The sequence below is a fragment of the Antrostomus carolinensis genome, unplaced genomic scaffold (assembly GCF_000700745.2).
Source record: "Antrostomus carolinensis isolate BGI_N321 unplaced genomic scaffold, ASM70074v2 scaffold17293, whole genome shotgun sequence".
Classification (NCBI taxonomy): Eukaryota; Metazoa; Chordata; class Aves; order Caprimulgiformes; family Caprimulgidae; genus Antrostomus; species Antrostomus carolinensis.
Genome location: NW_010306009.1, coordinates 1 through 11,371, shown reverse-complemented (window position 1 = coordinate 11,371; position 11,371 = coordinate 1). Strand labels below are relative to the sequence as shown.

Genomic DNA, 11,371 nt, shown 5'->3' with positions numbered 1-11,371 from the left:
GCGTCAGCCCAGCCCCCCTCGCTGCTGCTGCTGCCCAAATCCCAGCGCTTTTCCCTGCCACAAGACTCCTTTGTACCGCGGTACTGGGTACCCTTCTTCTGGGCTCCGAGGACAGTAGTTGCCCTGTGTAAAAATGCTGCGATATTGGGGTGAGATTCCAGTTTCATCTAACCAGGCCAACCGCAGCTCCTTTGACCTGCTTCAGCGTGAGTTTCGTACCGTGGAAGTCCAAGATCCTCCACTGCACCAGCCATCCGCGAACAAACCCCGGCCGACCACCATGTTGGACATCCCCTCAGAGCCCTGCAGCCTCACCATTCACACCATTCAGCTCATCCAGCACAACCGGCGGCTGCGCAGCCTGATCGCCTTGGCCCAGGCTCAAAACCAGCAGCAAGCAGAGGGCATAAAAACTGAAGACAACGAACCTCTGCCATCTTGTCCGGCCTCTCCACCTCTCCCTGATGACCTGCTTCCTCTGGATAGCAAAACCCCCAAAATGCCATTTCATCTGAGGCACAGTGACCCAGAGAGTGATTTCTACAGGTGTGTTGGTATTTCGTTGAGTTAGTTCTTGGCTGAAGCAAGGCTGAGTGTTTTAAAATTATATATATATATAGTTATGTCGATTCCCTTAGGCTGAAGGGTCACACAGTTGTGTATGAAGTATAAAACAAGCTTCAAAAAGGAAAGATTTAGATTTCTCCCATGTGGATAACATGCACATTGTTTAAAATCAATGTGCTTTTGTTTCCTGTCTATAAAATGTGGATGTGTAGTGCTGATTTCTGTCTTGTTAGTGCTACACTAAATGTTTATGAACGTTTCTGCTATCTTCAGTAGTATTTTAACAAGTTTAGTTACAGAATGTGGGGTCTCTTCTATTTAGGTCCCTTACTCTGGTCTTATTGCCACTGAAAATCTAGAAGATACATGATCAGGTTTTGGCTAGTTTTGGCTGCTCAGTTGTATGTTCTGAAAAGATGATTTGATAACATACTTGCAGGATTTCAGTGGCCAAGGACCTGTGACGTAGCAACTACCACATTTCACCCTCTTTCTTGGTGTTATTCTGGTCAGAGGTGCGATGAGTATGGGTGAAAGGAATTCTTGTTTCTGATGCTGGCTCCACCGGCCAAGGACTGGGGAAAATGTAGAGAAAGGTTGCATTGCTTCTGCCTCTGCAGCCAATCTTTGATTAAATAGTATGGCCACCACCTTCCTGTCTACACCTCTGACAAGCACTAAATTCACAAGGAGGTGTTGCATTTCTTGCAGGATCTCATTATACTTTCCAGCTTATGTGCATTTAAATTTAGGGATTAATCCTCACTCCTATAACTTTCTGTTCTTAGATTAAAGACTGGGCACCAATGAACATGATACAGGAGATGATAATACGTTTTAGTTTTTAAAATGGGAAAAATGTGCATCAATAAAATATAATGCATCAGTTAAATGCCACCAAGATCTTTAATGGCCTGAGGTTGTATAAAATGCATCTTATTGAAAGATGTTGCCTTTAGTATCATAGTCTCTGAACAGCAGAACTGTTCTTTAGTGCTGTATGTGGAGGAACACCATCATCCTTCTCAGAATAGAGTAATTATCTGAGACGGGTGAAGGGAAGTCCAGGCCTCTGAGGATGAAGTCTGAGCCCTGTGACTCCTGCTCTTTCTGCCCCTGTGGTTTGTAGAACTGAGCAGTGTTCTGCTCTGCTCTGCCCTCCCCGATGGCTTCAGCTTTAAGTTCAGTTTTTTGTGGCTCTGTCCATGATTTGGAGGCTGCTCAGTCTTTTTGTTGTCCCTTGTGTGTTTTTGGGGTCCGAATAAAGAAATGTTATTTAGCAGTCAGCCACATGGGGGAGTTTAAGGACTAGATTGTAAAAACTGGATACATGGTTTTGAAATGAAATGTTTTGTGGCTGATAGAGAGTGGATTTATAATGAACTGCAGTGTAGACTAGAATTTAATTGTGTGCTTGCTAAACCAAACACATTTATGCTTTTCCAGGAGGAAAGCTTTGAGTTTGTTGTTGCATGTTTGTTCTTAACTGTTTTAAGACACTTACATGGATTAAGAATAGCAGCTGCTGTTACAGTAGTAAAAATAAAGTTGTATGATATGCCGATGCCTGTTTTTAGTGTATAAAAACAATTTAAGAAAGACCATTTTTCCCCTTGATAGAACATGGTAGTGCTTAATTTTATGCTGCCTTCTGAAGTACCACTGTCTGATGTTACAGTATTTGATGTTACAGTATTTGACTAAATCCATATTTTAATTCCATTTTCTTTGGCAGTAACTTGGGTCTGAGAAGCAGTGCATAGGTGTATTTAGACATAGGAAGAAAGGAAGATAAGAATGAAGAGCCTGAATCAGACCACAAGTTTCTTTATTATAGTCATGTCCTCTTCTGTTTTCTTGTTATTCATTTTTGCCTTTTGACACCACACCCTTGGTTTCTGTTTTGTTATTCCCCTGATTAATTTTGTTTTTCTTCCCTTCTGCCCCACCCCATACCTGTAAACCCTACCTCCTTGTCCCTTTTGAGATGAGGAACAGGCAGAGCCTAATTTATTGCTAGGTTTCAGTTGTTTTGGTCTCTTCAACCCCCCAAAATCTGTACCACCAGTAGTTTTAATCATGATGCTATTCCTCTCCTCCATTTTTCCAGACTGTTTGTATATGTTGAAATGAACCTTGATTCTGGCACGGATCCTCAAGGAAAGACATGGGCTCCCCAGTGGAGATCTCTTAAGTACTTGCTTGTTCATGGATTTGGAGAACTCTGGTGTTTATGAAGCAGGTTTTCAATTTACAAAAGCTGTCTGGACCCTTTCTGAGAGTATCATATTTACCCATGTGTCCTCTAATTCTATTCTTATAATTTATTTGAATTTCCCTGATGCACCAGAATATATCAGGCTTCCCAGCCTGCAGTTATTCACATCTTTTCTGAAGCTATTAGAAGAAAATGTTTTCACATTTTCTTTCTTCTGATCCTCATGGGCCAAGGCAGTTTAAAGCAAGAGGTGACTCACCACAGCTTTGAACTATTTCATCCTTGAATTCCTTTAGTATTCCTGGATGAATTGCCATCTGGTCCTAGTGATTTGCAACTGTTTGATGTTACAGTTCTTGGAATACACAATAAGGGATTAACATTAGGTTTTGTTTGGTATAAAAACAGAAGGTAAGCTTAATTGATGAAGAATGAGTGAGGAACTGTAGACTTGAAGCTACCATTTGAACTGGAGGCTCTTACTGTAATGCTGCTGCTAGCTTTTGCTTCTTCTCTGTTCAACTTCCTCTGATTAGCATGGATCCATCTTCAAAAGAAATCTAGCCTGCTCATTATGTCCCACTTCAGATGCTTTCTCTGGTGTGTGCATGACTGGTTTCTGAACAGATTTCTCTGCCATTCTGACATGTGTGTTCCTGGCCACAATGGATGTCTGCTTTGCATTGAAAGATAATCTGGGAATGAAACTGGGAGCTTGCAGTGGGAAGAGAGTTCATGGCAGAAGGGCTTATAGTTAAGAAGTGTCTGTATGGAAGTAGGGAAGCACGTGTTGATGGGATAGCAGGTTCAACACTGGGAAGGATTTGGAGCAGTGGAAGTTAGAGCAGGCAGAATGTACTTCCCCTGCCCGACTAAGTACTTCAGTTTAGCCCCTAAACTATGTGGTCTTCTGGGTTGGGCCGCTGGGAACCAATTTATTTTCCAGACATTATCTATTACCTCTTACCATTATCTGTTGGGCAGTTTTGTTTTATACCTGTGCAGCCTTTGCAGACATAGCAGAGATAATTAAAAAGAGATTTACTCAGGATGAGGTAGAAAGAATCCCTTTTCCAAAAGGAGACAACTTTCTGGTTTGAGTCGGTGTGCTGTGTTCTTTGATGCACTGTCTAGTATAATCCTGTTTTTCCATTCTCCTTTATTTTACTGTTTTGGGGAAAATAAGTGATCTTGTTGCACTTCATCTGGTAAAAAGTCAACTCCACTAGCAGTTTCATAAAATTGATGTGTTCATAGGAAAAAACAGCCCTTCCTTCCATCTGCTGCTAGCTTATGCTTACCTAGGAGGGAGCAGAGCACTTCAATCCGTTACTGCAGTTGAGTGAACCTCAGCTGTCGATCCTTGTACTAACTTAGCCCAAACCCTTTCCCCTGTAGTTGCATGGGAAAATAGAGTTGAATATAGTTGCACGGGAAATTAACCACAAGATCTCCTTCCCTCTAAGAAAAACAGCCTTACAGGAGAGGAGCTTGGGTGAATGGATTGTGGTGCCTTTGGAGAATGTGGCCTTTTGCGAGTTCTGAAACCTTATTAAATCTGAAAATAAGCCTGCTTGGTATAAATGGATGCTTTTTTCTGTTGTAAAGTTCTGCGTTTTGCAGGTTTGCTGGCAGCAGTGGGAGAAGGCTGGGTTTTGGGTCTGATGAATTTGTGGCTTGGCAGGAACATCATCTAGTGTTGGTTACCCGTATACAAATATATAGATCCTACTGGAAATGCAAAATTGAAGAGTGACAGTTGGCCAGTATTTGTGATAAATTTCATACTGTATATTCTGTAGAGATCATCACCTCCAAGTCACAGGCTTAATTGCCAGTCTTGTTAATCTCTGGTGACAGATTTTTAGGGATTAAAGCGCTCTTGTTAATATGCAGCTGTATGACCCTGGTAATATGTTAAATAGATTTGGCTTTGGATGGTATCTGGATGGGGAGCCTTTCAGGAAAGCACTTAAGTGCTGCAGAGGGTGGTATTCTGCATAATGATAGTATCTGGAGGGGTGCTTTTGTAGGTGCTAGATATCTGGATAAGATCAAATACGAAGGCTCTCTACCTATGATCATCAAGGAAGAGAAGTTTGCTGCTCCTTTTTGGGAAGTCTTGACATTAGGTAGCTGCTTTTAGCTTAAGTGTTTCTATGTGGCAGTTTTTGTTTATGTGCATTCTTATAAGACAGTACCTAAAAGTTAAAGAGGAAGAAAAAAAGATATTTTCTCATTTGTGCTTTTCCATTAACATCTACAACAATATTTCAATTTTTGCTGTCTAATCAGGCTTTTAATCATCTTCCTCTATTGTTTATTGTGGGAAACAGGAAAACAAGAGAAGAAAATGTTATGAAAAACAAAACATAATTGACTGACCTTACCAAGAACAAAAGGTGGGGATTTGGTTTTGAGTACAGTACCTGAAATTTCTTTTGTCTCTTTCTTTAATTGATTAGATTTCAAGTTGATTATATCCCTTTCAGCATTGTGACCTAGCTGCATTTTAATGCTGGCAATTAGTTTCTTTTGCTCTAGGAGTTTAAAAGAGATATAACATTCTCTTTTGCTTCTGAGCAGTGATACATGTTGCTAAACTGTTGTTTTCTACTTTACAAGTGACTGAATGTCCTGCTTGGGCTTTCCAAGTTCTCTGTCTGGTTTAAGTTTGTCCATAGTGTTTTGATTGAATGGCAGAGCGTCAGTAATGGCTCTTTATTTCTCTCTGCATTAATAGTAGTTTGGTGTTTTTGGTGGCATAAGATGGCTGCTGGACAGCTAGGTATATGTGTCCTTTATATGTGTTAAAAAAGAAGAGGTTCTCTTTTGTAGGCATAGATTTTGATGGCTGTTTTCTGATTGGTTTTGTTTGATGGGTGGTTTTTTTCTGTTGTAACCTCCTGGTCCCAGTGTTGTATGAGACATGTGGCTGTGAACTTCAGAAATCTGTCGCTGGGAGGTGGAGGGGGGTGGGGGGTTCTGAGGGAGATGTAAAATCAGTATGGGTGGCACTTGGTTTATAAGGGAACTGATGATCTTTTAATCCATCTTGTTAGAGCACCTGCTGTCTTCTTTACAAAGTAGTTACATAACTGAGTAGGAATTGGGATGTGAGTAATTTTCCAGCAATTAATAACTGGGATGAATCCATGACCTGAGATCCACATGCTGTTCTTACTATCCACTTAGAAATATCATCATTTACAGTTCTTAATATAGTGTGATTCCTCCCCTTTATTTGAATAATCAGAAAGTGCTGAGCTGGTGTTCTTGAAAAGGAATGGTTTTGGTCTGGATTGCTCTAAGTTTAACCTTCCATTTTCACCCCCCTGAAACGTTACCTTTTCTTACTGCTGTGTTTCACTGGTTTCCTGTGGGTCAGCCCTGAGGATCAGGGGGAGCTGAGGCTCTGTGAGCCGGTGTCTCAGTGAGACTGAACGGTACCTAATGCACTCATTGGAGAAACAGGAGCAGTGAGAATTTTACCAAGGCATCAATGCTGTCTGTGTGCTGCTTAATCACATCTTGTTGCTGGAAAGAATGTGTGGTGATATGCAAGTAATGTAGGGTGAGAGCAAGGCGAATCTCAGGGTGGGCTGTGGAAGATGTTGGGAGAAATTGATCAGAAACAAATGAAGGGTGAAATTGTTAGCTTAATTTTGCCACTGGTGCCGAATGAAGTGTAAAAAAGTATATAAATCCCATATTTAGCAGAAAGGAAATTTGATTTTTTTGACATCAGCGTTTGAAGACTGTGTTACTGATACAGGCAAATGCATCACATGCATTTAATTGTGTGTTGAGAAACCTGGTAGAAATATGTTTACCTTTCAGAGGCCTTGCCTTGTCTCGTCCTCTCTTTTTCCTATGTGATAGTTCTGTTAACTCATCTTGATGAAAAATTCACTTGCCTGACTGTAAATGAATGATGTTTGAAGTACTCATGTCAATTGTTCTCCATCTCCTCCATCCTGCCTGGTCACTCCTTCCTGCTTAGCAACACTGAGAAGAGAGGTCTCGGACCCAGGGCTGGGGAATGCTGCTCTCCAGCAGAACCTCTCCAGGCCTGGTGTTCACTTCCTAGGTTGCATATGGGGATAATTCTTTCAGTGTCATACTTAGAGACTACTGGAAATGAGGGCAGGGAAATCGTCTTTTTGGCTACAGTGTACCTTTGTGAAATGTATGTGTATCCCGTTTCTTGCTTTTTGTGTGGATCTTTTGCATTATAAATTCAGATCTTGTCTATCCCAGAAGCCTTTGTATCTGACTATTAGGCTTGTGACATCAGAGACAATAAGGAAGAGAAATGTAATTTACCGAGAGGGGAAATGATTTGCATTCATGTTACTTAAAATACTTTTTTTTGTTTGTGTCAAGGACCCATTTAATTCATGTCTCCAGGAAAAAAGCTCTTGGGTGGGAAGGGAGTTACTTAAGGGTTCAGAAGATTTTCATCCCTCATTCATGCATCGATCACCCAAAGAATCTCCCTGTGTTAGAAGGGAAAATGAGAATTGGCAGTGCTGATTTGGAGGGAGGGGAAGAAGGGAAAGCAGGTAAACCCTTTCTAAGTAGTGTTCATATGTAATGGAGAAGCTGTGGAGAACCCCATTAGGGGGCTGATGCCTTATCCATTAGGCAGGGAATTGGTTTCTTATTTATGTTCTTTATCTTCAGTTTGGAAGGTCCCCTGAAATGCGGTTAGTTTAGAATATTTTTACATGGCACCCATGATTAAACTAATATTAGAATATATGTAGGCCATCTGGATGCTTTATTTGCCTAATTGTGCGCTTTGTGAGGCTTGAATTCTTGTTGCCTATGTGAAGAGAAAGCCAGCACTGTGCAGCGCTTGGTTTGCCTCTTCCCGAGAGCAAAAAACAGTTGGGGATTGTATTCGGACTCCAATTATTCTCTAACAAAAATGACCAAAATTAAAAATGGTCAAGGTCCAGGTTACTAATTTGTTGGCGAGCTTGTGGTGGTGGCAGTGGCAGCAATGGCCAGTTCCCAAAATAGAACTACTATGATCTGGGGAATCAGTAAGCATCATAAATGGTTGCTGAAGTATTTGTGATTCTATGAGAACCCCAAATAATCTGTTTTCCCTTTGCATATCACCTTATTATTGACAGCATCTCTTTAACTGATACATTCCTTTCAGTTTTTGGAAGCGTGCTATTTTTGTCTTTTCTGTTTTTTAGAGGAAAAGGGGAGCCAGTGACTGAGCTGAGTTGGTCCTCCTGCCGGCAGCTTCTCTACCAGTCAATGGCCACCATCCTGGCTCACACAGGCTTTGAGTGTGCCAATGAGAGTGTCCTGGAGACCCTGACAGACATTGCCCACGAGTACTGCTTGAAGTTCACCAAACTGCTGCGCTTTGCTGTGGATCGAGAAGCTCGACTTGGACACACCCCTTTCCCCGATGTCATGGAGCAGGTCTTCCATGAAGTGGGCATTGGCAGTGTGCTCTCACTGCAGAAGTTCTGGCAACACCGCATTAAGGATTATCACAGCTACATGCTTCAGGTGAGAAGATCAGTAGGGATCTCACTGCACCAGTAAATGTACCCCCAGAATAATGGCTTGTTCCTGTAGCGAGTCCTGGGTCTTATTGAAGTAAAATCTGATTAGAAAACCTCTTGGGTCTGAAGGGAAGTCATCGAGGAAAAGAGAAACAAGATTTTTTTAACTGGAAGACAGAGCCCCTTATTTGTGCCCTTACTGAGGCCAAGAATGACCTACTGATGGTTTCACAGAATCACAGAACGTTGGGGATTGGAAGGGACCTCGAAAGATCATCTAGTCCAATCTCCCTGCCGGAGCGGGAACCTAAATGAGATCACATAGAAAGGCATCCAGGCGGGTCTTGAACGTCTCCAGAGAAGGAGACTCCACAACCTCCCTGGGCAGCCTGTTCCAGGGCTCTGTCACCCTCACTGTAAAGAAGTTCCTTCTGAAGATTAAGCGGAACCTCCTGTGTTCCAGCTCACACCCGTTGCCCCTTGTCCTATCATTGGGCATCACTGAGAAGAGCCTGGCTCCATCCTCCTGACATTCACCCTTAACATATTTATAGACATTAATGAGGTCACCCCTCAGTCTCCTCTTCTCGAAGCTGAAGAGACCCAGCTCCCTCAGCCTTTCCTCATAAGGGAGATGCTCCACTCTTGTCTGGGTTTAAGAGGAGGCCTCCAGCTCTTGAGTGGCCCAGACACAAATATAGGTACAGGTAAAATCAGTACTGACCGATTAACTGAGCTTTCTGCTTTATATGGGATTTTTAGCTGCTGTCATTTCGGAAAACAAGTAAGCAGATGAACAGAAATTACTTGGCTGTACAGTGGCTTGTGTTCGCTTAAGCAAGGGGTGACTTGCTTAAGCTTTAAGAGTATAGGGTAGTATTGTGCTGATCTGAGTTGTCACACAGGTGCTACCTTCCACTTTAGAGGGGATTGTGCTTCTGTAGAGAAATAAAAGCAATTGATAAATTCCTTGGAATAAGAGGTGCCATATCAACATAGGTTGTAAGAATAAGGGTGTGGCTTCTTTTGGTCCAGGCATTCTATGAAATGAAACGTATGCTTTTTATTTGGATGATATGACTGTCTACCTGTTGTGGACTTTTTACAGAAGTGCAAGGATTTGAAGTGGGTATTTTACTACTACTCATCAAAAACCAAGTCTAGAATCAAGTAGGTAGCCCATGACCAAAGGCAAACCCTGCAACCCTTCCTCCTTGTCACATTAGCTGAGTGCCAGTTGACTCATCTTGGAGCAGCTACCCAGTGCTTCTTCTTTTCCCAAGGTTGGCACCTTGTGGCTTACAGAGGCAGTATAAATCAGAGGCACCTCTAGGTGAATGTAAACTGTGATGGACTCTGAGGTTTGTGCATAAAAATAACATCATCAGGTTCTGTCTTCATTTAAAAAGCTGGGGTTTTTTCTGCATCATTCTGCTGATGCGTTTGACTCTCATCCTGCAACTGGTCATTGTCTTATTTGTTCTGCTCTTCATGCAGGGCTGACGTCCACAGTAGCCTCTGTATTTGGAAGTATATCTAGGTGGGGGAAACAGGCTTTGCTATTCTTTTCCTTTCTTGCTTCAGCTGTTAAAAAGCCTTGGGCTTTTCCTGAGCACAGTTCACTGACTGCTGTGATTCAGTGGTGTAAACAAGCATTTGTTAGAAGCAGATGAAATCTGAAATGTTTAATTTAATTGCTTACAGTTGTTGAGTTTCTACAAGTACAGGGTAGTTCTAAATCTCATTCCTGTATTTCTTTCACTTCTCTGACTGGAGAAAGCTTCAGTGTTTTTGCTGTGAATCTGACAGAAGGTACCCAGGCTTTGTCTAGTGGTGACTGCAGAGCTGATTAATATCTGAGCTGCGTGTTTTTTAATGCTAGAGTAAATTTGTTACTGGCGTATGGGCGATAGTCTTGTAGGTAAAACCAAAACATGAGACTGAGACACTTTGCTTTTGTTTCGTGCTCCGTTTAAATTTCTGGGCCTCATCATCATTGTCTGTGAAATAAAGGTGCTCATAGTTATCAAGCAGATGTGTTAATGCATTAAGCCTCTTTTATTAAAGTCCCTTGTTACAAGACAGAAGGTGTTCTTAAAGGGAAAAAAAAATCTTTCCTCTGTAGCTGGTAACCTGTTTACTTGTTCGTTCAGGTCAGATGTTAATAATATTCTGGGAACAGAGTGCGCTGCAATGTAATTGCCATCAGAGTCTCTGAAGCCACTCTGACCTTTCTGGCCTCTATTTGACCTCCACTGATCTTTTACAGGTGAGCAAGCAGCTCTCTGAAGAGTATGAGAAGATTGTCAACCCTGAAAAGGCAGCAGAAGACACAAAGCCTGTGAAGATTAAGGAGGAACCTGTTAGTGATATTACTTTCCCCATAAGTGAGGAGCTGGAAGGAGATCTGGCTTCTGGTGACCAGTCTTTGCCCGTTGGAGTCCTTGGAGCTCAAAGTGAGCGCTTCTCTGCCAACTTGGAAGTAGAAGCTTCCCCACAGACTTCAGGTAGGCCTTTCTTCCTACTGCTGGAAACAGTCTAGCAGCTGTTCCATGTGATCTTGCTTCCATTTTTAATAGCAGAGCCCAATTTGAGGAAGGAGAGGGAGAAAAAAAAAATAGGTTCTAATAAAACCATTTGGATGGGAGAGAAACTCTTGCTTGCTTTCTAAATGCAAAACCAAAGAATCAAAGGTATCAGTTACGAGGATTTGTTAAATATCTACTCCATTTTTGGACCCTGTAGAACACAAAATACTTTATATGGTGTTTATTTTTAGGGGATTGTTAAATTTCTTGTCTTTGTTATTGGTGTGAGGTAGATTGTTTTTGTACAGTGATGGCCCAAAGGCTTTATTGTTGTTTTGTGAACTAGGACATTTGTTGCAGACCCGAGTACAGTTGTTTTTTTCCTAGTCTGATGTAACAGTGACAAAAATAACTTTTGTATTTATATATGTATGTATTTTAGTTTAAAAGAGACTACACTTTTATCTTTATTTCTAGTACAGAGAGTAGCAGATCCCTGTCCCTGCCCCCCCGCGCCCCCCCGC

At 41.8% G+C, this 11,371-nt stretch overlaps 1 protein-coding gene across 1 annotated transcript; it reads left to right on the top strand.

Annotated features, from left to right (window-relative positions):
- The first annotated feature begins 133 nt into the window (after window positions 1-133).
- On the top strand, window positions 134-10,861 carry SUPT7L (SPT7 like, STAGA complex subunit gamma). Its single transcript, XM_010164990.1, has 3 exons — window positions 134-546; window positions 7,999-8,323; window positions 10,589-10,861. The coding sequence occupies exons 1-3, from the start codon at window positions 134-136 to the stop codon at window positions 10,859-10,861; spliced, it is 1,011 nt and encodes a 336-aa protein (XP_010163292.1).
- The last annotated feature ends 510 nt before the right edge of the window (window positions 10,862-11,371 follow it).

Coding starts and splice junctions, on each gene's coding strand:
- SUPT7L (XM_010164990.1), top strand. CDS start 134: ATGCTGCGATATTGGGGTGAGATTCCAGTTTCATCTAACCAGGCCAAC. Junction 547..7,998: donor CCAGAGAGTGATTTCTACAG/GTGTGTTGGTAT, acceptor TCTGTTTTTTAG/AGGAAAAGGGGAGCCAGTGA. Junction 8,324..10,588: donor ATCACAGCTACATGCTTCAG/GTGAGAAGATCA, acceptor GATCTTTTACAG/GTGAGCAAGCAGCTCTCTGA.